Source organism: Gossypium raimondii, chromosome 7 (genome assembly GCF_025698545.1).
Source record: "Gossypium raimondii isolate GPD5lz chromosome 7, ASM2569854v1, whole genome shotgun sequence".
NCBI lineage: Eukaryota > Viridiplantae > Streptophyta > Magnoliopsida > Malvales > Malvaceae > Gossypium > Gossypium raimondii.
In genome coordinates, this window is record NC_068571.1 from 38266154 (window position 1) to 38289199 (window position 23046).

The following is a 23046-nucleotide window of genomic DNA, read 5'->3' on the forward strand; positions in this document are numbered from 1 at the left end:
AAAACCAAATAATCATATGTAATATGTAATATGTTAGTCCAAAAAAAGTGAATAATACATTTACTAATAAAAGTAGCAAGAAAATAAACATTATATGCATTTTTATCTAATTGCTTAACATTTTAATAATATAAATTTAGTCCAAACACTCATGCATGTTTATACTCATAACATAATTTTTTATAACATAAACTAATATAAAAAATAATTTTTCAAAAGTTAAATCATGTACGAGTGTTTGAAAGCCATAAGGTAATTGAATTTAGTTTAATTACCTGCATAATTACTCCAACTCTCACCCTTCCCCTAAGAATTAGAAAGTGTAATGAGAGTGCTCCAATTACATCCAATTCAGTAGAACCCACCAATTACAATAATTACCCAAACATGTTGCCTTTGAGTAATTACAAACAATTACACTTAAATCTAATTATTATATGGCGATTTAAACATTACCTAACATTCACTTGATTTTAAATTTGCAGATTTCTTTTCACCAGGAGATGAATGTGCCATAAAACTAATATTATATAAATAAAATACCATATAGATTTACTATTTTATGAAAAATATGTATATAAAAATATTTATAAATATGAAATTAATCAAGTTAGTTAGATTTCAAACATGAAATAATCATTAATGATATATAATATTATGAATTTGTTTGATTGTTTTAATTCAACCTCCAAAATTAAATTCAATTATAATTGTTGTGCAATTGAAAGAGTAATGGAATAACTATTGGGTTAATGTGTAAATTTGCTGAAAATTGAGATTTACTATTATACTTTAAGTTGATTGATATTTGTTATTGTCCTTGTTAATTAAAAACAATTTTATCACTATTCTTTAATTTTATATTGAATTTTAGTGTTTTATTGAAAATTTCCACTAAAGTTATATTTTTATTGAATTTTTCTATTCAATTTAAATTTTAAATAATTGAAGATTAAATTTAATAAAAATATTTTATATTTCACTTTAATATTTAAAAACAATAATTTAATTAATTTAATATTAGATTTAAGTGAAAATGATTATTTTATAAAAATAATTTTTTATGATATATATATTTATTTTTCAAGTTTTTATTTCATTAAATAGAAATTTTAATTTTAATTATTTATTTTTAATATTTATAAATTAAATTATTGTTAACTATTATTTGAAAGAATTTTTCTTATTAAAATAAGTTTTAAAATCACCAAATTAATAGTGAGTGGTAAAATTAATAAAATAACAAATTTGGTGGAAAATTTTAAATATAAAATTCAATCATGAATAGTAAATTTAAACATATTTTAGTAATAAAATGACGAATATCAATAAAAAACGAAATTTAATATTCATATATAATATAATGATACCCAACAACAATTTCTAAAGACGTGAGTTGCAAGAACTTTTTTTTGGCAATAACTTCCAATATTCGAATTCAATCATGCATTCCAATTGTACTCATCAGGACAGACATATTTTTATCAAGGTCGAGATTTCACTTTCATTTTTCAGCTCTACTGATTTAATTATCTTAAAATATTTATAATATAAATTAATAGTAATTAAAAAATAAAAATATATAAAAAGAAAATTATATTAATGAAAGGGTTATTATTAGATATATATATATATATATATATATATATATATAAATTCCAGGTAATTATATATGTCCATTTATTTCTTGTTTTAGATTTTTAAATATAATTAAAAGATAGTTGTCTTCATCTAACCCTTGGTTGTAGAAATGTTTTCCTCCACTTACATCCACCAAATAATAATCCCAAAATGAAAATAAACATTTTCTATTTAGAAATAAAAAAGAGTATCTTTTAGGATTTTGATTGTTGATTTTTTTATTACTTCTAACTATTTTTCTAATTTCTGATTTTTTATTAGTTCCATCTAATTTTTTACTAGTAGTTTAGTGAAAGAGTACCCTTATTTTCTTTTAAGTGAATTCTTTGAGTTTGGCTATATATACACGTACAAGGGGATTGATATCTTGGTAGAGTTGCAAAAAGGGATCAGAAAAGAGTGGTGGAGCAACATGGCTAGTAAACCAGGCATTCTCAGTGATTGGCCATGGAAGTCAATGGGGAACTTCAAGGTAACATCGGACCTCCTCTCCTCTCCCCCTTCTTTTTTCTTTCTATAATCGTAAATTTAGCTAACATATATGTACAAACATGCATGCAAAAGGCTTAAGCTTTGAATCTTAATTGGGTGGTTGCAGTATGCGCTTGTGGTTCCGGGGGCAATTTACAGCACCTACTCGTTCATAATGTGCAAAGATGAAAACGAGAGGAACTGGTTCATGTTTTTGGTCTTACCATTTCTGGTGTTTAGATTGATTCACTATCAACTATGGATTTCATACTCTCGCTATCGCACTGCCAAAGGGAACAACCGGATACTTGACAAGAGCATCGACTTCGACCAAGTTGACCGAGAGAGAAGCTGGTGATTCCCTCTCTCCCATCTCTTCTCTTTACCTGCTTTCTTTAATTTCTTCAACTTAAATGCTTCAAACCCCTAAACCCATTCGAATTTCTAAATTAAATCACACCCATTCCTACTGTTGAGGGGAATAGTTATTGGACCTTCGATGAAAGGTATTTTCCTATTTAAAGGGTTTTTTTCTCCCTATTATGAGAAAAACTCGAAAAGTTTATAGAATTAGGAACTATTTCAATTGATGCAGATACGACTTGTAAGTTCATAGAAAACGTGTCAATATTTTTAAAAATTAATTATGAAAAGTGTATTTGAGAGGATTGAACCATCAATCAAGGCCTTATATGCCTTACCTTAGAATATGTATTATTGCTTGTCTAGACAAGTTGATGGTTCGAACCTCATAAGTACACTTTTCATAATTAACTTTTAACAATATTGATATATCTCCCATGAGCTTGCACATCGCATCTACCTAAACCGAGATACTCCCTAAAGAAGATAAAATTCAAGAGTGGGGCAACACCTTCCGTTAAGGGTTTGAGACCCACCTTTCCTCAACATTTACCTACTTAAAAACAACTTAACATTCTTAAAAAGCAATCCTCCATATTTCTTTAAAAGAATCGGTAATATTGCTCTTAAAAATCGATAAGTATTAGATGTAATAATAAACATTTCTAAAAAGAGAAATCTTATTTGAATTTTAAAAACAATATTATTGTGACGAATAATCACGAACCCCACCTTAAACATGAAATAAAAATTAAAAGAAAAATGGATTCCCAGATTTTATATAACTAAGGCTTATATCGGACAGATCAGAGATATAATTTGAGCAAAAACTGACAAACCCAAGATCCGATCTGCTTTTATATTAGCCTTGTTTGAATTCATTTCTACTGTTCTAAATCTTCTTAAATATTAAGCGAATCAGGATCTTTGATAAAAGAATTAGGCTAAAAGAACCTTAAAAATATTCTGAATAAAAACTATATATATATATAAACCAACACCAGAAGTTGAATCACAAAGCCTAACTTAACTATTCATTTATTTTGGAGTTTTAAGTTTTAAATATTTAATTTAAAAACAAATTATAAAATTATTGAAACCAATACATACTTTATAAGAAATTTTATTGTTTTAAAATTTTAATATCTTTAATTGATTGGTATTCGGTTAACTTGTAACACCAATTCAAAAACACTTATAATATGGGTGTAAAAATTATATAACTAATTTATAAAGAATTGATCTAAAGATAATATGCGTCTTTGGTTAGAATGACAAAGTTGAGATAGTAAAGATCATGATGTCTTAGATTCAAATCTTATGACATTGTATGTATTTTTTTAGATATGTTAAAATACAAAAATATCCACAAAATAATATTTATTGTTTTACAAAAGAAATGAAATTTTGATAATGTTACAACTAAATTGGGACTTAATTTATTAGTGACACTACCTCAATTGAATTTTTAATAATAGTATTAGACTATATTTTATCAGGCTCACAATATAGATAAAAGAAAACTTAATTTTAAAATTATTTAATAATTAAATTATAAGTAAAGTGATAAGGTAGTTATAAATAAATCCTTCAATCCTTACATATAAAATAATAAAAAATATTAATTACTGATGTAGAACTATAGTTAAGTCCCACTGTCTTCATCAGAAAAACAAAAAAAGTGGTCCAAGGAGCAGCAGATGGGATTTACGTGGATGTTATTCTTTTTGAACATAAGAATGAGAGCATCTAATTTATAAGAAATAAAAACTCTAATTTTTGGTCCAACTATCTGTAATTCATAAATTAAAAAACATGATTTAGAAAGCTGTAATTGAAATAGTTAAATAAATAACGTTACAATAATTATGTTTAGATAAATATTAAAATAAAACTCAGGTAATAAACAATATATCAATCTATGGAGTTTTAATTATTGATATACTTGGAAGATTCAATAATTATGTTTAGATAAGTATGAAAATTATGTTTTACCTGAGTTTGGAAGATTCAATAATTATTGAATCATAATCATGTTTGATATACTTATCTAAATTATGGAAGATCCAATAATTATGTTTCAGTAATTACAATAATTATGTACTAAACAATATCAAGATTTGGAAGATTCAGTAGTTATGCTTCAATAATTAAACAAAGTAAGACTTTCCAAACATTTGTACCGAGTTTTAATTATTGAAAATATTTGGTATATATATATATATAAATTTCTGTCTTACTGCTCCACCTATATTTATTATTGATTAAATATAATTTAGATAAGTTTGAAAGGAGGGTATTTCTGTAATTTCATAACTGAGTTGATGACTCGGATGACACCAACTCAGTAACATGCTTAAATCTGAATTTTATTAGATTAAAATATGCCCTAGGCCCCTGTACTTTTATTTTTGGGAATCTAGTTCTTCTACTTTTCATATTTCAAAATTTAGATTCAATTGTTAACACTATTATTTTGAAATCTGAAAAGTAGAGGGATTAAGTTATTAGAATTAAAAGTATAGAGACTAAAATTTAAATCTACGAAGAGTAAAGGGATACTTTAACCTTTAATTTAATTTCTTGAAATGTAGTGAGTTGTATTTTTATTTTGTTTTACGGGTATCGTAAATTATGAAATGGTGGCAGGGACGATCAGATAATACTGAACGGAATATTGTTCTACGGGGCGGGGATAGTGTTAAAAGATCAATTTAACATGCCCTTCTTTAAAGCCGACGGGACACTGATCATACTGCTACTTCATTGGGGTCCGGCAGAGTTCCTCTATTACTGGTTACACCGAGCTTTGCATCACCATTATCTCTACGCTCGCTATCACTCCCATCATCACTCCTCCATCGTCACCGAACCCAACACCTGTAAGCCTCTCTCACTTCTTTATCTATACACTTTAATTACTACCTCGTCCACCTATTATTGTTTTGTTTTGGGCAGCGTTTGTCCACCCAATGGCAGAAGTGCTTGCGTATTACGGGCTCCTTTTGATTCCTACGTTGCTATCGGTATATATTGGAAAAGCTAACATCGTGGGAGTCTTTACATACGTTACTGTTATCGATTTCTTGAACAACATGGGACATTGCAACTTCGAGTTCATTCCCCAATGGTTCTACACCATCTTCCCTCCTCTCAAATATATTGTTTACAACCCTTCGTAAGTCTACCATGCCTTGTTCCTTTTGTGTGTGTGTGTGTGTGTGTGTGTGTGTGTTACGAATATAGTTGTTTCATATTCGGGTTTTGTTTCTTTGTTACGACAGGTTTCACTCTCTGCATCACACCCAGTTTCGGACAAATTACACTCTTTTCTGTCCACTCTATGATTATGTCTACGGTACGGTGGACAAATCAACAGATAGTGTGTATGAAAACGCACTAAAAAGAGAGGCAGAGTCACCGGACGTGGTTCATCTCTCTCATTTAACCACACCAGACTCCATTTACCATCTACCCCTTGGGTTCCCTTCGTTGTCCTCCAAGCCCCAAGTTTCCAAATGGTACCTCCTCTTTATGTGGCCCGTCACGGTTTGGTCTATGCTCTTAACTTGGGTTTTAGGCCATGCGTTTATTTCAGAGCGGAGCGCCTTTAAGAAACTCAAACTTCAAGCTTGGGTTGTTCCCAAATACAATATGCAAGTAAGAAATATATATGTTGTCCTTTAGTTAATTATATTTACTTCGTCATTTGATTCTATATTTTTTTTACACATATATTTTCATGTAGTATTCCTCAAAATGGCAAAGAGAAACTATCAGTAAATTGATTGAACAAGCCATTCGAGATGCAGACAAGAAAGGAGCTAAGGGGCTGAGTTTAGGCCTTCTGAATCAGGTATGTTAATATTTCTTTTTATGTTAAATTCTGCTATTAGTCCCTATAAAATGCCTAAATTATGTATTTAGTCAATGTATTTTAATTTGGTATTTTTATGCTATTTCTAAAATTTTACATGATAAACATATTATCACATAATACATAAAAAAGCCACATAATACATGTTAGCTTTCTATTTTCACATAATACATAAAAAAGCCACTTTTATTTTTATTTATAGATTTTAACAATTATTGTTTGAATCAGATTAAATTTTAAATTTTGAAAAAAATATAAGGACTAAAATTTATCTATTGAAGAATAAGTACTATTTAGGTTTTGAAGTTTTAAATTTTGAAAAGTAAAAGGAATAAATTGACCAAATTAAAATATAAAGACTAAATCAATAATTTACTTGTAATACAAGGACTAAAAGCAAAATTTAACTCCCCCCCTCTCTCTCTCTATATATATAACTTTTCAGAAGCTTGTAAAATTTTTAACCGTATTTAAAAAAAATCCAGCATGAGGTGTTTAGCAGAAACGTTGAGCTTTATATGAAAAGGAACCCTCAGCTTAAAATAAAAGTCGTAGACGGGAGCAGTTTAGCAGCAGCGATTGTCTTAAACAGTATTCCTAAAGAAACAACACAAGTTCTCCTGAGAGGCAGAGTTTCCAAGGATGTTTATGTTTTAGTCCAAGCTTTATGTCAAAAGGGTATCAAGGTAAACTTCAAAATCCTTTGGATAAAATATATATGATCAAAGCATTTAAGTTTAGATAATTGAGTTCTGCACTTAAGTTTTATATGTTGAGCAGGTGCTGACAGTGCAGGAGGATGAATACAAGAAGCTGTTGAAGTTTGATAACAAGCTTCAAAGTAATTTATTTCTTTCCGAAAGATACGATACCAAGGTAAAAGAAAAAAAAAAGTTTTAAATCCATGATATTTACGTACTGTTTTTTTTTTTTGAATGATGTAAATTTTTGCAGGTATGGTTGGTGGGAGATGGACTGACCGATAAAGAACAGTTTAAGGCACCAAAAGGAACAATATTCATTCCATTTTCGATATTCCCACCCAAGAAAGTCCGGAAAGACTGCTATTACCACACTACACCGGCTATGGTGGCTCCTGCATCTGTGGAGAACCTGCACTCTTGTGAGGTTAGTAGTAAATTACAAGGTTTAAAAAAGAAAAAGAAGTCTAGAAATGAAATGATTGTGTGGAAGATGAAGTCAAACTTTTTGGTGGCATGCATTTTTAAACCTTGAAAACTGCAGGACTGGTTGCCGAGAAGGGCGATGAGTGCGAGCCGTGTGGCCGGGATAATTCATGCTTCGGAAGGGTTCGACGTGAATGAGTGCGGTGGCACCATTTTCAGCGTCGATAAAGTTTGGGAGGCCAGTCTTGAGAATGGATTTCGCCCCTTGCCAATCTCCACTTAATCAATAATACTTATGAGAAATCATGTAGCAGTACTAATGCTTGCATACCAACTTCCATCTTCCTTGTATTTTATCTAGTTGTAATATTGGTTGGTAATAATATTTTATTATCTAGAAAAGTCTAATAAATTATAATTATTAATGAATAATTATGTTTTTTATAATAATGAATAATTATGTTGTGATTAATAAAAACAAGATGTAAACAATTGCAAGATTCAAGGAATTTCTTTTGCAAATTTGTAATAAAAAATTAATGATTACATAAATTGCTATAACTCATGACAAATGTGAGAAGGAAAGGTAGATGAGAAAGGAAACAATAGAGAGATGAGAAGAGAAAACAATTAGAGTATAACCAATTCCATAATCAATGTAACACTCTTTACCTGACCTGACCGTTGGGTCTGAGCTACAAGATGCTACTCATTGTCAAAGCAACTATAGTCAAATATACACCATATGATCATTCACACAGGTAATTAAGTGTATTTCACATTCATTCTATGCTAAATAATCATTTACGCGTCCCGTACAAGTTTACAAAAGTTCTTTTGCTAACTCGATGTTGAATTAGGACCAAATTGTAAATTTTTCAAAAGTTCAGGTTGACGTTACAACATCATGGTTTCCACGTTGTAACAATGTCAATCAGTGAATTACGTTGCAACTTTAGGCATCGCGATGTCACTATAACGACTCGATTTTCAATGGTATCAAAAAATGTGGTTTCAGAACCCCATTTCTGTGAATCGAGTTCATAAATATTACATATTAATATTTACGTGTATAATATATTGTTACATCAAATTTTGGTCAAGGAATTTTTTTGAATTAATAATTAATTAAGGCTTAGGGACTAATTTGTACAGTACCAATTACTATAAATTTTTAATTGACAAAAGACTTGGGGATTAAAATGGAAATTAAACAAAGGACCAAAATGGTTATTAGGCCATTTTTAAATATGAGAAAGTGGATAATGATGATGAAATCCACTAAGAATGGTTAGTGGATGATTATAGTTAATTAAGCCATGTTTAAATTAATTAAGCTAGTTAATTAAACTTTAATTAAACTATATATACTAAGTTAGTGGAGAAAGATGAAAGATTCATCTTTTTATCTTCATGTTGTCCATGAAAAAGCAAACCCAAGGAGGCTTTATACCATTTGGCAAAAAATTGGCAGGTGATTTCAAGTCTTTTTCTTATAATTTTTATAGATTTGAGATCATGAGAGCTTGATTTAGCTAGCCCATGTACCAATTTGTAAAATTGTTAAAGTTTTAGAAATTTTTCATTGATGATTTCTTGAAGAATTAGGCTTGAAATTGATAGGTTGTAAGCTTGGATTATGAAAAGGACTAGATTGTATAGTTAATTCAGCTTAATTGTTAACTTTGTTACATTAGGTCTGACAGCCTAATTTTGACCCTAATCGGAACAGTAATTTCGGGACCACAAATCTGAGTCTAAAAATATTTTAATATTATTTTCTGTGTTAATTATGTGTGAATTTACATATGTGAAAGTTTCGTGAATTTATTTTATTGTTTGCGTGCTAAATTTGAGAAAAGGGCTTAATCGCGTAAAATAAAAATTTAATGGTTAAATATGAAAGTGCCTAATTGTTGTTGTCTTTATAATTTGGAGGTTCTATGATGCAATTAGCCCACTATATAAGTTAGTGGATGAAAATGGTCAAGAATGACCTTATATTATATGTTATATATATTAACTTATAAAGGTTAAATTAGTAAATAAAATATTATAATGTATTTATAATAAAACAAAACATAAATTAAAAGCATTATCATGTTCATCTTGCCGTAAGTTTCTAAAGAAAAAGAAAAGAAAAGAGCTTTGAAGCATTCGGCCATTACTAAGCTCAATAAAGGTATGTTACGATTTCGGTTTTTGATGATTTTTATGTTTTTGAGATCGTTGCTTCGAGTACTACAAAGCCCATGCTTGAATTTTTGAATTGGTTGTGTATTTTGTGATATGCCATTGAAGAGAGCTTGTTGTTTTTGTTGTTAGATGATGGAAAATAAATATATGTTGTTAGATTTTCATGTTTTAATTAGTAATTTTTGATAAAAAATGTGTATTAAGGACTAAATTAAGAAAAGTGTAAATTGAAGGGTCAAAATGTGAAATAAATAAAATGTGTGGACTTAGATGGACTATAGGAATATTCGGCCCTAGCATGATACATGCAAATTTTGTGTATTTAGTGTTTTATGCAATAGGGACTAAATTGTAAAAAGTGTAAAATGTCAGGAGCAAAATGGTAATTTTTCCATTTATGTGTTTTTGGATTAAATTGAATGGAATTATGTCTAAATAAGTTTAATTTGAATATGTTTAGATCATGAACCAAAGAAAACGGATTTGGATCGGGGAAAAACAAAAATAATCGAATAGTCGTCTATTCCGTCCGTCGATATCCGAGGTAAGTTTATAAGCAAATAGATGTTATAATTTTTAATTAAATGTGAACTATATGCGCTGAAATGAATATGTGAATAAATATATGGATTAGCCGAATGTGTACAAGCTTGGCAACTATGTTTATGAATTCGTTTCGACTGAGTTACGACGTCCGAAAGCCCCGTATGAGCATTACAAATAGTTAGGATACATATGTCATGACATAGGATTTCGATATGTATTTTCCTGTAAGACCACGTCTGGGACGTTGGCATCGACTTGTGTATACGTGTAAGACCATACCTGGGACATTAATATCGTATTTGATTTGTGTAAGACCCTGTCTGGGACAGTGGCATCGATATGTGATTACATGTAAGACCACGTCTGGGACGTTGGCATTGTACGAGCCTTCCGACTATCTGAGTATCCTTTTTAATTTCGAATGGTTCAACGGGTAAAGATACGTTGTGTACGAATGTTTAAATCAGGCTAAGTGACCAGGTATGTGATAATTGATTATCTATTTGAAAATAAGGTAAGTTGTATACTTGAATTGATGATATGAAGTTATGTGAAATATGAATTATGTGATTGCATATTTGAATATATATGCATTCGGCCTTTGATGTATATGTGTATTGAAGAAAGTGATGATTAGTTATATTATTGTTCAATTGATTAATTGGTAACGAGGGAAGTTATTACAAATTATATAAGTTTTGATATATAAGTTGATAAATTCAATTATATGTGAAATTATAATGGTTTATTACTAATTGTCTAGCTTAATTTACGTAAATGATTAAATGTTTATTTGCTTATGACTTACTAAGCTTTGATAGCTTACTGTGTGTAATCGCTTTCTGTTTTATAGATTTGGAAGTTGGTTATGAGCTTGGCGATCGTCAGAGAAGTCTATCACACTATCAAGTACTGTTTTCGGTATTTTACTTAGTTTGAAATTGAACTTATGGCATGTATAGTCTAGTTAATATGTTTGAATTCGGTTATGTTAATTTGAGCCATGCAAAAATGGCTTATTTATTTTGTTAAGCATGGTTTTTATGGTTTTGATCAAGTGTTAGATATGTTGATTTTGGTATCTCGGCTATGGCATATTTAAATGTGAGTATTGTTTGATATACTTTGTTAAGGTATTGTTATGTAATTTAGTAATTAAGTGAACCCGGTTATGGCATATAGGTGAAATGCTAAGTAAATCATAGATGAAATGATAGTTAAATTTGGTTTGTAAGAGTATATTTACATTAATAAATTGATTTGAAAGAAACTAGTAATGTGCATGTGTATATACGGTTATAAGGTATGGAAGAACATGTGTATATTTGGTCATGATCTAGACCTATTTTGGAAGTGTGTTTTATGCTATAAATTGGTGTATGGATATAGGTTTGGAAAATGTGAAGTGATATGTATGATTTTATTATTTGAATCGATATGGTTTGATTAGGAAATGGCATATTTTGACTTATGCTTTAATGGCTAAATTTTGTATAATTTATGAGGTTATTTATGGATGCCAATTTGTTATGAAATAAATTAGGAATGTGGAGTATTTAATAAAGGTATGATTTGCTCATGCAAGTGGATTTAATATTCGATTTTGTATTTGTAAAATGATATGAATTGTATGGATTTTTGGATATGGCTAAAATGGTGCATTCATATGCATAAACTTGTAATAGATAAATATGCATGTTTTGGTCTTTTAAATGATATATATAAATGATTTTTTTAAAGTAGGCTTAAAATTAATGAGTAAGATGCATACAAATTCGGGTAATGATAGTTAAGTGAGTAATACAAGTTTGAATTTAACTTTTATAAATTTATTGGATTAGTCGATTAAAGGATAAGTAGATTTGTATTGAGTGTGTATAGTTTATGATTGAATGATTTCATTGAAATGGTCATATGTGTATAATATAATGACATGAAAGGTATGTAAGGCCATAGTATAATGTTACTAATGTTAAATTTTTATTGTACATTAAGTTGTATACATATTGGTTTCATTATGTACATATGCGAAGTTATGAAATGCAAAGTTTGATATTTAGATAATGAAATTATGTACGTACATATTCTCTGTATATGAAAAGTGAGGATATATGCTTGAATATGATTTAATTATGAAAATTTCATTAATACGATGGATTTAGGGAAATAGAATATTGAAAGTATTATATACTTGAACATGACTCGATGTATACAAGTTTGGTTCGAATTTGTTAATTATAGAATATGTTCGATTGAGCTTTGATGTATGTTTAAATTGAATTAGTTTTAATTTTGTAATGTGTTTATTTGTGATACATGCTTAGTAAGGTATGATTGATTTGAATTGTAATTATCATTTATATATTTGAATTTAAAATAATTGAATTAAGGATATTCAAGTTTGATAATGTTATAAATGTATCGTTATTCTTTGGTGTATGGAAGGTGATAAATGACTGTGCTGAACTCTGTCTTGTTCGGTAATGGCTCGGAACCCTAATCCGGCGACGGATATGGATTAGGGGTGTTACATTAGGGGCTAAATTGAATTAATATAAAACTTGTCAAAAATTGTTAGAAATAGAAAGTATAAGGTCCCTAATGAAAATATGTGAAACTGGATTTTTAAACCGAAGCTAAAAATTGAAAGTTATGCTTATCCTAAGTTCAGGGACTAAATTGAATAAAATAAAAAATTTTAAGGATATCAAAAAATCAAATTCATATAGGTTCATTCATATCATAGTATAGAATAGGAGTATTTGGTATTGATTGATGATATAAAAGGATTGTTTAGATCAATAATAGGATTGAAGTGGAGTTGGTTAGGGAAAAACTAAAATTGCAGATTATTTATTAAAGTATCCACTTTACGTATTTTGATCGGTAAGTTCATATGGAACTTACCACTCTATTTATTCTATGTATTAATTATGTTTGAATTTATTTATATATTAGACTTGAGTAGAATTAGTAAATTTGACTCATAAGTTTTAAAATGGACCTGAATTGTAGGTTTGTGTAAATATTGGCTATATTGAAATGGTATAGGATGTAAATATGAATATTTATTGATTATACGACTTGTAAATTAAAATTGTGATATTGTATAGGATATGATTGAATTGTGGATAATTACAGAGATTGGTGATGACATATATATGAAAATGATGCCCATGTGGACTTAGTAAAAGGTTAGGATACATATGACATGCCATTAGGGTTATACGCGCGATCGATAAGGGATTATACATGGTTTTTCGAGATCTAGAATTTGTTGCAAATTCTTGGGTAGACATATCGAAGGTTTAGCTCGAACAGGTAACCTCGATATAATGTTAGCTTGTGTGAGCAATTTTGTATAATGTCAACTTATGTAAGCAACCTTCAATATACTGTCAAGCTGTGTGAGCAACTTATTCCCGTGTATTTGAGTTCATTTTATTATAGTTCCATCAGGCGATATTAAATTGATTGGATATGGAAACTTAATTATGAGTTGGAAATGAAATGATAATTATTGATGCTAACATGTGGATTGTTATTTGATTTTGTTAAAGTCTTGATATTATCTATGAATTGAGAATGTGAATAACACATTTAGTTGGTAATGTTGTTATATGTTTAGTTGTAACATAATGCCCCAAAGGGTAACTAAGTTGAATGCTAAATTGGTTAGTTAATTATGCCTTAAATGATCAAGGCATGTTTAGTTTCCATTTGAATTTACTAAGCATTCTGAATGCTAACTCTGATTGTTTTCCTTACTCTTAGATTTTCACCTTGTAGAATTGTCAAGCCGGATCAATGAAGAAGCACACACTATCTCGAGGTAGTAGTTATAATTCATTTTGAACTTAGTGATTTTCCATAATTCGGTGTAACAGATTAAATTCATTTTCGTACTTGAAGAGCTTGAATACAAACAATTTTAGTATGTTTTATTTATGTTTTCTTAGTTTAGTTTAATTTTAATAAAAAGTGTATTTTGAGTCTTTTATTGACCTTAGTGGCCGAATGAGGCCTTAAGACGAGCTAACGTATTTAGTGAGTGTGCAAGAGACCATTCGAAGACATAAGAACTTAAAACTTGTCGCTAGGTTTCAACATGGGGAGATTGAGGTCACGACATAATGAGCAAAATGCCAGAACCACTAAATAGCCATAGATGTCGCGACATAGCCAAGGGACGTCATGACACACCCCTGAAGCTACCCCTAAACTATGCATACTACCTTCGATGTCACGACACAAGGACTAGGGTGTCATGACATCAATCTTGTACGGGAATCACTTACAAGCCATGGGCGTTTTGGTCGCACAGTGGAAATTAAAACACGAGAACGTTAGCTAACCTAGGTTTGAGGACGATGACAAACCTAAATCTATAAATAAGCTCTCAAAACACTTGTTTAGGGATAGCTTTTCAGACTTAAGTTTATTTTTAGCTCTTTTCTTTTTGTTCTTCGGAGAACGTGGTTTGTAAATGCGATCAAACGCTAGTGGGTTTTCTACGTTTCATCCTAAAAATATAAAACAGGATTCTCTAAACTTTACTCTTGATTTTTTATTTATGCTCATCTTTATATTCAATTTTATTGTGCTCATGAGATCCATGAGGAATTAACCCTCTTATGGGGGATTAGTAAGTGGAGGTGTGATTAATTAATTCTTATGTAGGGTTTTCTTAGAAGGTTAGCTATTTAGGAGAGGAAGAACTTAAACCCTAGGCTTGATGACCTTAGGAAGTAATTTAGGTGGGAATCAACCCAAAATTGGTATGGCCTATCATTGAACACCTTAGCCCCAAACCGATCTGGACTGTGAGGTCGAGATATAAGTAGTTCTTTCCAACTATTAGTTTAGTGGAAGATCGAGAGATCTTGCTAGAGTAATGGCTACTTGATTGAGTAAAAACCTAAAATAGAAATTAGTTATGGCCACCAAAGCAAGCTAATTACGCATGCCTAGGGATGTCATGACACACCCCTGAAGCTACCCTTAAACAATGTATACTACCTTCGATGTCGCGACACAAGGACTAGGGTGTCACGACATCAGTCTTGTATGGGAAGCACTTACGAGCCATGGGCGTTTTGGTCTGCACAGTGGAAATTAAAACACGAGAACGTTAGCTGACCTAGGGTTGAGGATGATGACAAAACCTAAATCTATAAATAGGCTCTCAAAACACTTGTTTAGGGATAGCTTTTTTAGACATTAATTTTTCTCTATAATTTCAATTTGTAGTTTTTAGGCTTAATTTTATTTTTAGTTCTTTTCTTTTTGTTCTTCGGGGAACGTGGTTTGTAAATACGATCAAACGCTAGTGGATTTTCTACGTTTCATCCTGAAAATATAAAACAAGATTCTCTAAACTTTACTCTTGATTTGTTATTTATGCTCATCTTTATATTCAAGTTTATTGTGTTCATGAGACCCATGAAGAACTAACCCTCTTATGGGGGATTAGTGAGTGGAGGTGTGATTAATTAATTCTTCTGTAGGGTTTTCTTAGAAGATTAGCTATTTAGGAGAGGAATAACTTAAACCCTAGGGTTGATGACCTTAGGAAGTCATTTAGGTGGGAATCAATCCAAAATTGGTATGGCTTATCTATGAACACCTTAGCCCCAAATCGATCTGGACTGTGAGGTCGAGATATAAGTAGTTCTTTCCAACTATTAGTTTAGTGGAAGATCGAGAGATCCTGCTAGAGTAATGGCTACTTGATTGAGTAAAAACCTGAAATAGGAATTAGTTATGACCACCAAAGCAAGCTAATTACGCATGCCTAGAATTGATTAAAGTCTATAAACTAAGTTTTCTAAAGTACTTTACACTTAGGTTTTTTTTATTTCTATTTCATTATTTTTAAAAACCAAAAAATACTTGCTTTTATGTTTTATCATACTATAACTTATTTAAATTAATAATTAGATCTATTTGTGTTTAGGTTAGAATTAATTTAGTACTCACCTCCCTTGGGTACGATCCTCGGAGTACTCATCTTTTTCGTTGTAACTATATTACAACTTGACCCGTATACTTGCGGACATTGCTTATTCCATATCTTTTGTGCTGGATTCACACTCTAAATGTTGGTACGTCTGGAGGCGGTCACCTAGATATTGTGGCATGTATATAAGGGCCTTTGTTGTACAAATGTTCTAATTAGAAGTTTACATCTTTGTGAAAATGCGATGCTGGTTGAATTTAAGTAATAGGTTTTGTATGTGATCAAATTGATGTATGTTATGGCATTGTGTGATGCTAGTATGTGTAATGTTTTTAATTGGTATGTTTTGGGCATGTTAAAGGTTGCAAGAAAGCTAGCTGGAATAGATAAGATAGTGAATGACTTGAGAAATTGTATAATGGAATAGTAGGTATGGAATATAATTGAATGCCATGTTTGTTTGATACATGTTGGAGTCATATATGTGTTTGACTCTTAAATTTTAAATTATGGTAAGTTTAAGTTGAAAAATATAACAATTTGGTGTAACTAGTGGCTAAAGGGATGAATATGATTAAACAATAAATGTTGGTTTAATGTTATCTTGAATGTTTGATTTTATATTTCTATAGACTTGAATTAACATGGTTTAATATGTATTGGTTGTGGAAAGTTGCATGAATGGTTATAAGGATTGGATTAAAAGCATGAATTGGTACCAAATGTACATTTTGATTAAAAACAAGGGCCAAACGTTGGCCGATAGTAAGTGACGTTGTGACGTTGATTTTCATGAAGTTGCGATGTGACTTACTGTGTTTGCGACATCACAACGTGAAAATTGTGAAGTTGCAATGTCGGTCTAAGATTTTTAAAACTTTACAATTTGGTCCTAATTCAAGCTTGGGTTAGCAAAAGAGCTTTCGTAAGCTTGTATGAAACCCAGAAATGAATATGTTCTTAGTATAAACGTGATTCACAGTTAATACATGTGTGAATAATTAAATGTTTTATAATTGACTATAGCTGTTTCGACAACGAATGTAGCATCTTGTAGCTTAGACCCAACGATCAGATCGGGCAAGGGGTATTACAGTCGCGACATCACTCACTATTGGCCCCTGTCATGACGTTAGGGACTCAAGGTCACGACATTGCCCTTTTTTTTGGCAAATAATACATTTGATACAAGTTTCTTGCTTTCAATCCAACACATATACATTCATACAACTTTCCATAAACCAAAACACAATCAATCTATACCAATCCATGCTAATTCAAATCTATGAACATATGAAATCAAATATTTAAGATAACACCTAACAAACATTTATTATTTAAGAAAACTCATTCCTTTAACAACTAGCTATACCAAATGGTCATATTTTTCAATTCAAGCATATCGTACTTATGCAATTTAGAAGTCAAACACTTAAATGACCCTAATATGAAACAACCAAGGTATACAATATGTTATATCACATACTTAACAAATCAAATACCCCATTTTCAAACCTATTCTCAACTTAGCTACCTCAACACAACCTTTAACATGCCAAACCATACAAGTTTAAGATCATCATTCTTAATAGCATTAAACTTGACCAAATCATGCATCAATTAGGTTATATGCCATGTTAAACATACAAGTTCAACCATCAACAGTTATAATTATAAAATAAATCAAAAATAAAAGTTAATAAACCATGATCTATGATGTCAAATCATCAAGAATAAATCAAGAATAAAACTAGATGCGGAAGCGTACCTGAATCCATGAATTACTTGATGTTTTTCTAGATCTTGGGGATTTGATCTTCCAAATTAGCACAAAAGAACTTCATAGAATATTTGCTCTCTTTTTCCTAAGGATGGGATATGAGAAAAGATATCTTGTGTGTAATTTGGGGACCATAACCCTAATATTTATAACATTGACATATTAGTTCTAATTCGTAATTAGCCCATCATTAATTAGAATTTGATTAGAACTCAATTACTAGAGTATCTACACATATTTGACTCATTCTTTATTTAATTATTAAAATCCAATAAAACTTTAACCAAATTAGATCACTTTTAATTTGGGCTAACCTATCATGATAGTAAATAATAATATGTACTTATCCTTATTATATATGTGATGTCCATATTTTCCAACAATCTCCCACTTGGACCATATATATATACTAATTATTTTATAATTACATGTCATTATATAACCTTATGAGCTCAAAAATTTTACTATTATATCCAAAAGGTATTCCAAACAATCTCGTCCATTAATTATGCTAACATAGAATCAAGGCGACTTTCGTTACATATATCGTAACTAAATCCATCCTTGATCACGTATATTAACACAAACAAATGACATAGATCAAGTATGGATGTGTAGCACGGAAATTACATGCAATATGATCTAAACATGTCTATTTCCAACTGGTCCTCTTTAAACTTAAGTGAAGTCAATATCAAAATAACAAACAGAGTAAATAAACTGAATACTTTATTTCTGATAAGAAAATAACCAAATACATAAATGTCTGAAAACAAACATAAAACAAATAAAATATATAAACTCCCACTAAATCATGATATCCTCAAACAATGTAACACCTATGTGAGCATGTGCTCATGAAAGACCTTGGGTGGTAAATCTTTTGTGAGCAGATTCGCTATCATGGAGTTTGTCCCAATGTGCTCTATGGATATTTGACCATTTTGCACTCTTTCTTTCACAACTAGGAACTTTATGTCAATATGCTTTGACTTAGATGAACTCCTGTTGTTATTGGAATACAACAATACTAACTTATTGTTACAAAATAATTTGAGTGGTCTTTCTACATTCTCCAAAATACGTAGCCCTGTGACAAAGTTCCGCAACCATATTCCATGGTTTGATTCCTCATCGCTTGCTACAAACTTTTTTGCCATAGTGGACGAAGCTACAAGTGTCTGTTTGACACTTTTCAAAGATATAACTCCTCCAGCTAACAGGTAAATATAGCCTGATGTAGATTTCCTACTATCTTGGCACCTAGCGAAATCAGAATCAGAATACCTTACGACCTCTAAAAGATTTGATCTCTTATAAGTACGCATGTAATCTTTTGTTCTCTGAAAATATCTCATAACCCTTTTGGTTGCTATCCAATGGTCTATACCAGGGTTGCTTAAATATCTGCCTAACATCCCAACAATGTACGCAATATCCGAACGCGTTCATACTTGAGCATACATTAAACTCTCAACAGCTGATGCATAGGGAATCTTTTGCATTTCTTGAATTTCAAGGTTACTTTTAGGGCATTGAGTAAGACTAAATTTGTCTCCTTTAGCGACAAGAGTGTCAGACTAAATTTGTCTCCTTTAGAGACAAGAGTGTCACCTGGTCTACAACTTTGCATGCCAAACCTTTTGAGTACTTTATCGATATAGCTCTTTTGTGATAATCCAAGAATACATTGAGATCAGTCTCGATATATCTGAATTCTTAAAATAAAAAAGGCATCCCCAAGATCTTTCATCTCAAAATGCTGAAATAAAAACCTCTTGGTTTCGTTCAATAAGCCTATATCATTAGCAACAACTAAAATGTCATCGACATATAGAATCAGAAATATGCACTTACTCTCATTGAATTTATGATACACATAATCATCAATAATATTCATCTCAAAACTGAATGAAACAATTATTTGATGAAACTTTTGGTACCATTGATGAGAAGCTTGTTTGTGTCCATAGATTGATTTAGTCAATTTGCAAACCATATTCTTTGAGTCTTCTGATTCAAAAATTTCTGGTTGCACTATATAATTTTTTTCTTCAATGTCGCCATTAAGAAATTCAGTCTTAACATCCATCTGATGTAACTCAAGATCAAAATGAGCAACAAGCACCATGATTATCCTAAAAGAGTCTTTCGATGAATCTGGAGAGAAAGTCTCTGTAAAATCAATGCCTTCTTTCTAAGTATATCTTTTAGCTACAAGACGCGCCTTATGCCTCTCCACATTACCATTTGCATCCCTCTTGGTTTTAAATATCCATTTACAACCAATTGGTTTTGCACCTTCAGGTAATGGGGGACAAGTTCCCAAACTTTATTGTCTTGCATAGACTTATACTCGTCTTTCATGGCATCAATCCACTTTAGAGAATTAGAACTTTTCATGGCCAGATGAAAGTTGATTGGATCATCTTCCATCATTCCATTATCATCCTCATGTTCTTGGAGAAATACAACATAATCATCTGGAATAGCATTTCTCCTTTCTCTTATGGACCTCCTTAATGGCACTTGTTCTTGAGGTTGTTGAGTTTATTCTTCTAAAACAATTACCTCATCTTGAATGGGGAGTTTTCAACATTGTTTTGTTGAGATTTTGGATTCACTTCTTGATCAATGATAGGTATGAGAACCTGAACATCGTCAAAAGTGATAGTAGGAACCGAGTTAGAATCCAATTCCTTCTCAAAAGCAATGTCTCTAACCTTTTTTCTCCCCCCAAACTCAACATCCTCAAAAAATGTTACAGTTCCTGCTTAAAAAATATTCCTCATTATGGGATCATAAAACTTATAGCCCTTAGATCGCTCAGAATAACCAATAAAGTAGCTATTTTCTATTTTGGAGTCCATTTCTTTTCATGTAGCCTATAAGGCCTTGCCTCAGCTGGACATCCCCAAATGTGAAAGTGCTTTTGACCTGTCCAAAGCTCATAAGGTGTTTTTGCAACTGCTTTATTGGGTACTCTATCCAGAATGTAAATTGTTGTCTTCAATGCTTCTCCCCAGAGGGACTCAGGTAAGGTAGAATGAGCAACCATGCTCCTTAAGAGTCCTGTTTCGTCTTTCAGCTACACCACTCATACTCTATGAACTTGGCATGGTGTACTGTGGGATAATACTGCATTCCTCTAGGAATTTCGCAAATGTTCCTGGACATTGTTCACCTGAGCCATCATATCTATTGTAGTACTCACCACCACGATTAGATTTGACGTTTTTAATCCTTTTGTTGAGTTGATTCTCAACTTCAGCTTTATAAGCTTTGAACACGTCCAGGGACTAAGATTTCTCATGAATGAGATATAGGTACCCATAACGTGAGTAATCGTCTATGAATGTAATAAAATATTTTTGATCATTCCAGGATGCCATAGGGAATGACCCACAAATATCCGTATGAGTTAATTCTAAGACGTTTGAAGATCTGTTGGCACCCAATCTCTTGGTTTTGGTCTGTTTTCCCTTAATGCAATCGACACAGACATCAAAGTCTGTAAAGTCAAGGGACTCTAAAATACCGTCAGACACAATGTGTTCAACTCTAACTTTTGAGATATGACCTAAGCGCTTATGCCATAATGATGTTGAATTTTTCTTATTTAATTTACGTTTAATACCACGTCATTCCACATGCAAGGTTTCATTATAGGATGCAATTTTTTGTAGCAAATAAAGGTTGTCATAAGTATTTAAATAACCAATTCCAACAACATTCGAATTTAAAGACAAATTAAACTGATTGTTCCAAATGAACAATAATATCCAAATTTGTCCAACGAAGAAACAGAAACTAAATTTTGTCTAAATGACGGTACAATAAAAGTGTCTTTTAAATCCAAATAAAAACCAGTTCATAATAACAACCTAAAATGCACAATCACTTTCACTTCTACCGATTTTCCATCGCCCACGAAAATGTGTCTTTCACCACCACTTAGTTTTCAGTAACTCAGGCAACCCTACATAGAAACACTTATGTGAGTAGTACCACCAGAATCTATCCGCCATGTGTTTCTAGGTACTAAAACTAAATTAACCTCAGAATAGACCAAATTAAGAATTATACCTTTCTTTGCACGCCAAGCATGATATTTGGTACAATCTTTCTTTACGTGTCCAGACTTGTTACAAAAGAAACAACTCACTTTAGCTTGCTGTTGTTTCTTTTGAGCTGGACCTTTAGCAGCTTCATTCTAATGTTTTCTTTTCTTGCCCTTGTCTTTAGAGGCATTGGCCAAATGAGCACTTTCATACTTATCATGCTTCAACCTTTCTTCCTCTTACACACAATGAGAAATGAGCTCATTTAGATTCCATTTCTCCTTTTGATAGTTAAAACTAATTTTAAATTGATTAAATTGTGCAGGAAGCGATACCAAAACCATAAGAGCAAGCAATTCATCAGAAAGCTCGATCTTAAGTACCTTAAGTCTTGAAGCAGTATGGAACATCTTCATAATGTATTCCCTTACATTTCCTTGACCCTTATACTTCATAGACATCAAAGAAGTCAGAAGTGATGTCATCTCAACCTTATCGTTTTTAGCAAAATATTTCTCAATTTCATCAAGGAAACCATTGGCCTAAGTAATCTCTTCAGATTCTGTGCCCCTAAAAGCTTCTGGAATGTTATGTTTCATGATCATTAGACTCATGTGATTTGAACGATCCCACCTCTCAAAATCCCTCTTAACATCAGGGGTGCTTTCTGCAGTGAGAGGTGCAGGTTGTTCTTCCCTTAATGCAAAGTCTATGTCTATACAACCAAGCACTATAAGTAAGTGTCTTTTCCATTCCTTAAAATTAGTCCCATTAAGCATGAGTATAGAATTTATATTAGCAGATATTGTGGCAGTAGAAGATGAATTAGCTAAATATAGAACAAATAAAAACAAGCTCACATCAATATTCATAAGTAAACAATAAATTTAAGATAATGGCTAATCCCATCTCAAAATGCCAAGCATAACATTAATATCAAGTCTTTGGACAATAATATTAACAGTAAGCGATGCTCTTGTTGTAGCAATCAAACATTGAAAATAAATAATGTCAAACAATTAATT

The 23046-nt window shown here is 31.1% G+C and overlaps 1 protein-coding gene and 1 long non-coding RNA gene across 2 annotated transcripts; both read left to right on the forward strand.

The window, feature by feature from the left end:
* Window positions 1-1947: 1947 nt before the first annotated feature.
* LOC105792677 (very-long-chain aldehyde decarbonylase CER1) lies at window positions 1948-7911 on the forward strand. Its single transcript, XM_012621370.2, has 10 exons — window positions 1948-2113; window positions 2240-2466; window positions 5125-5357; window positions 5434-5653; window positions 5760-6135; window positions 6224-6331; window positions 6838-7038; window positions 7133-7228; window positions 7307-7480; window positions 7598-7911. Exons 1-10 carry the CDS (start codon window positions 2054-2056, stop codon window positions 7760-7762), a joined length of 1860 nt encoding a protein of 619 aa, XP_012476824.1. The 5' UTR covers window positions 1948-2053; the 3' UTR covers window positions 7763-7911.
* Window positions 7912-9573: 1662 nt separating this feature from the next.
* LOC128042299 (uncharacterized) lies at window positions 9574-14552 on the forward strand. The gene is made up of 4 exons (XR_008197467.1): window positions 9574-9661; window positions 10136-10219; window positions 11075-11130; window positions 13996-14552. It is a non-coding gene; the product is annotated as an uncharacterized LOC128042299 (long non-coding RNA).
* The last annotated feature ends 8494 nt before the right edge of the window (window positions 14553-23046 follow it).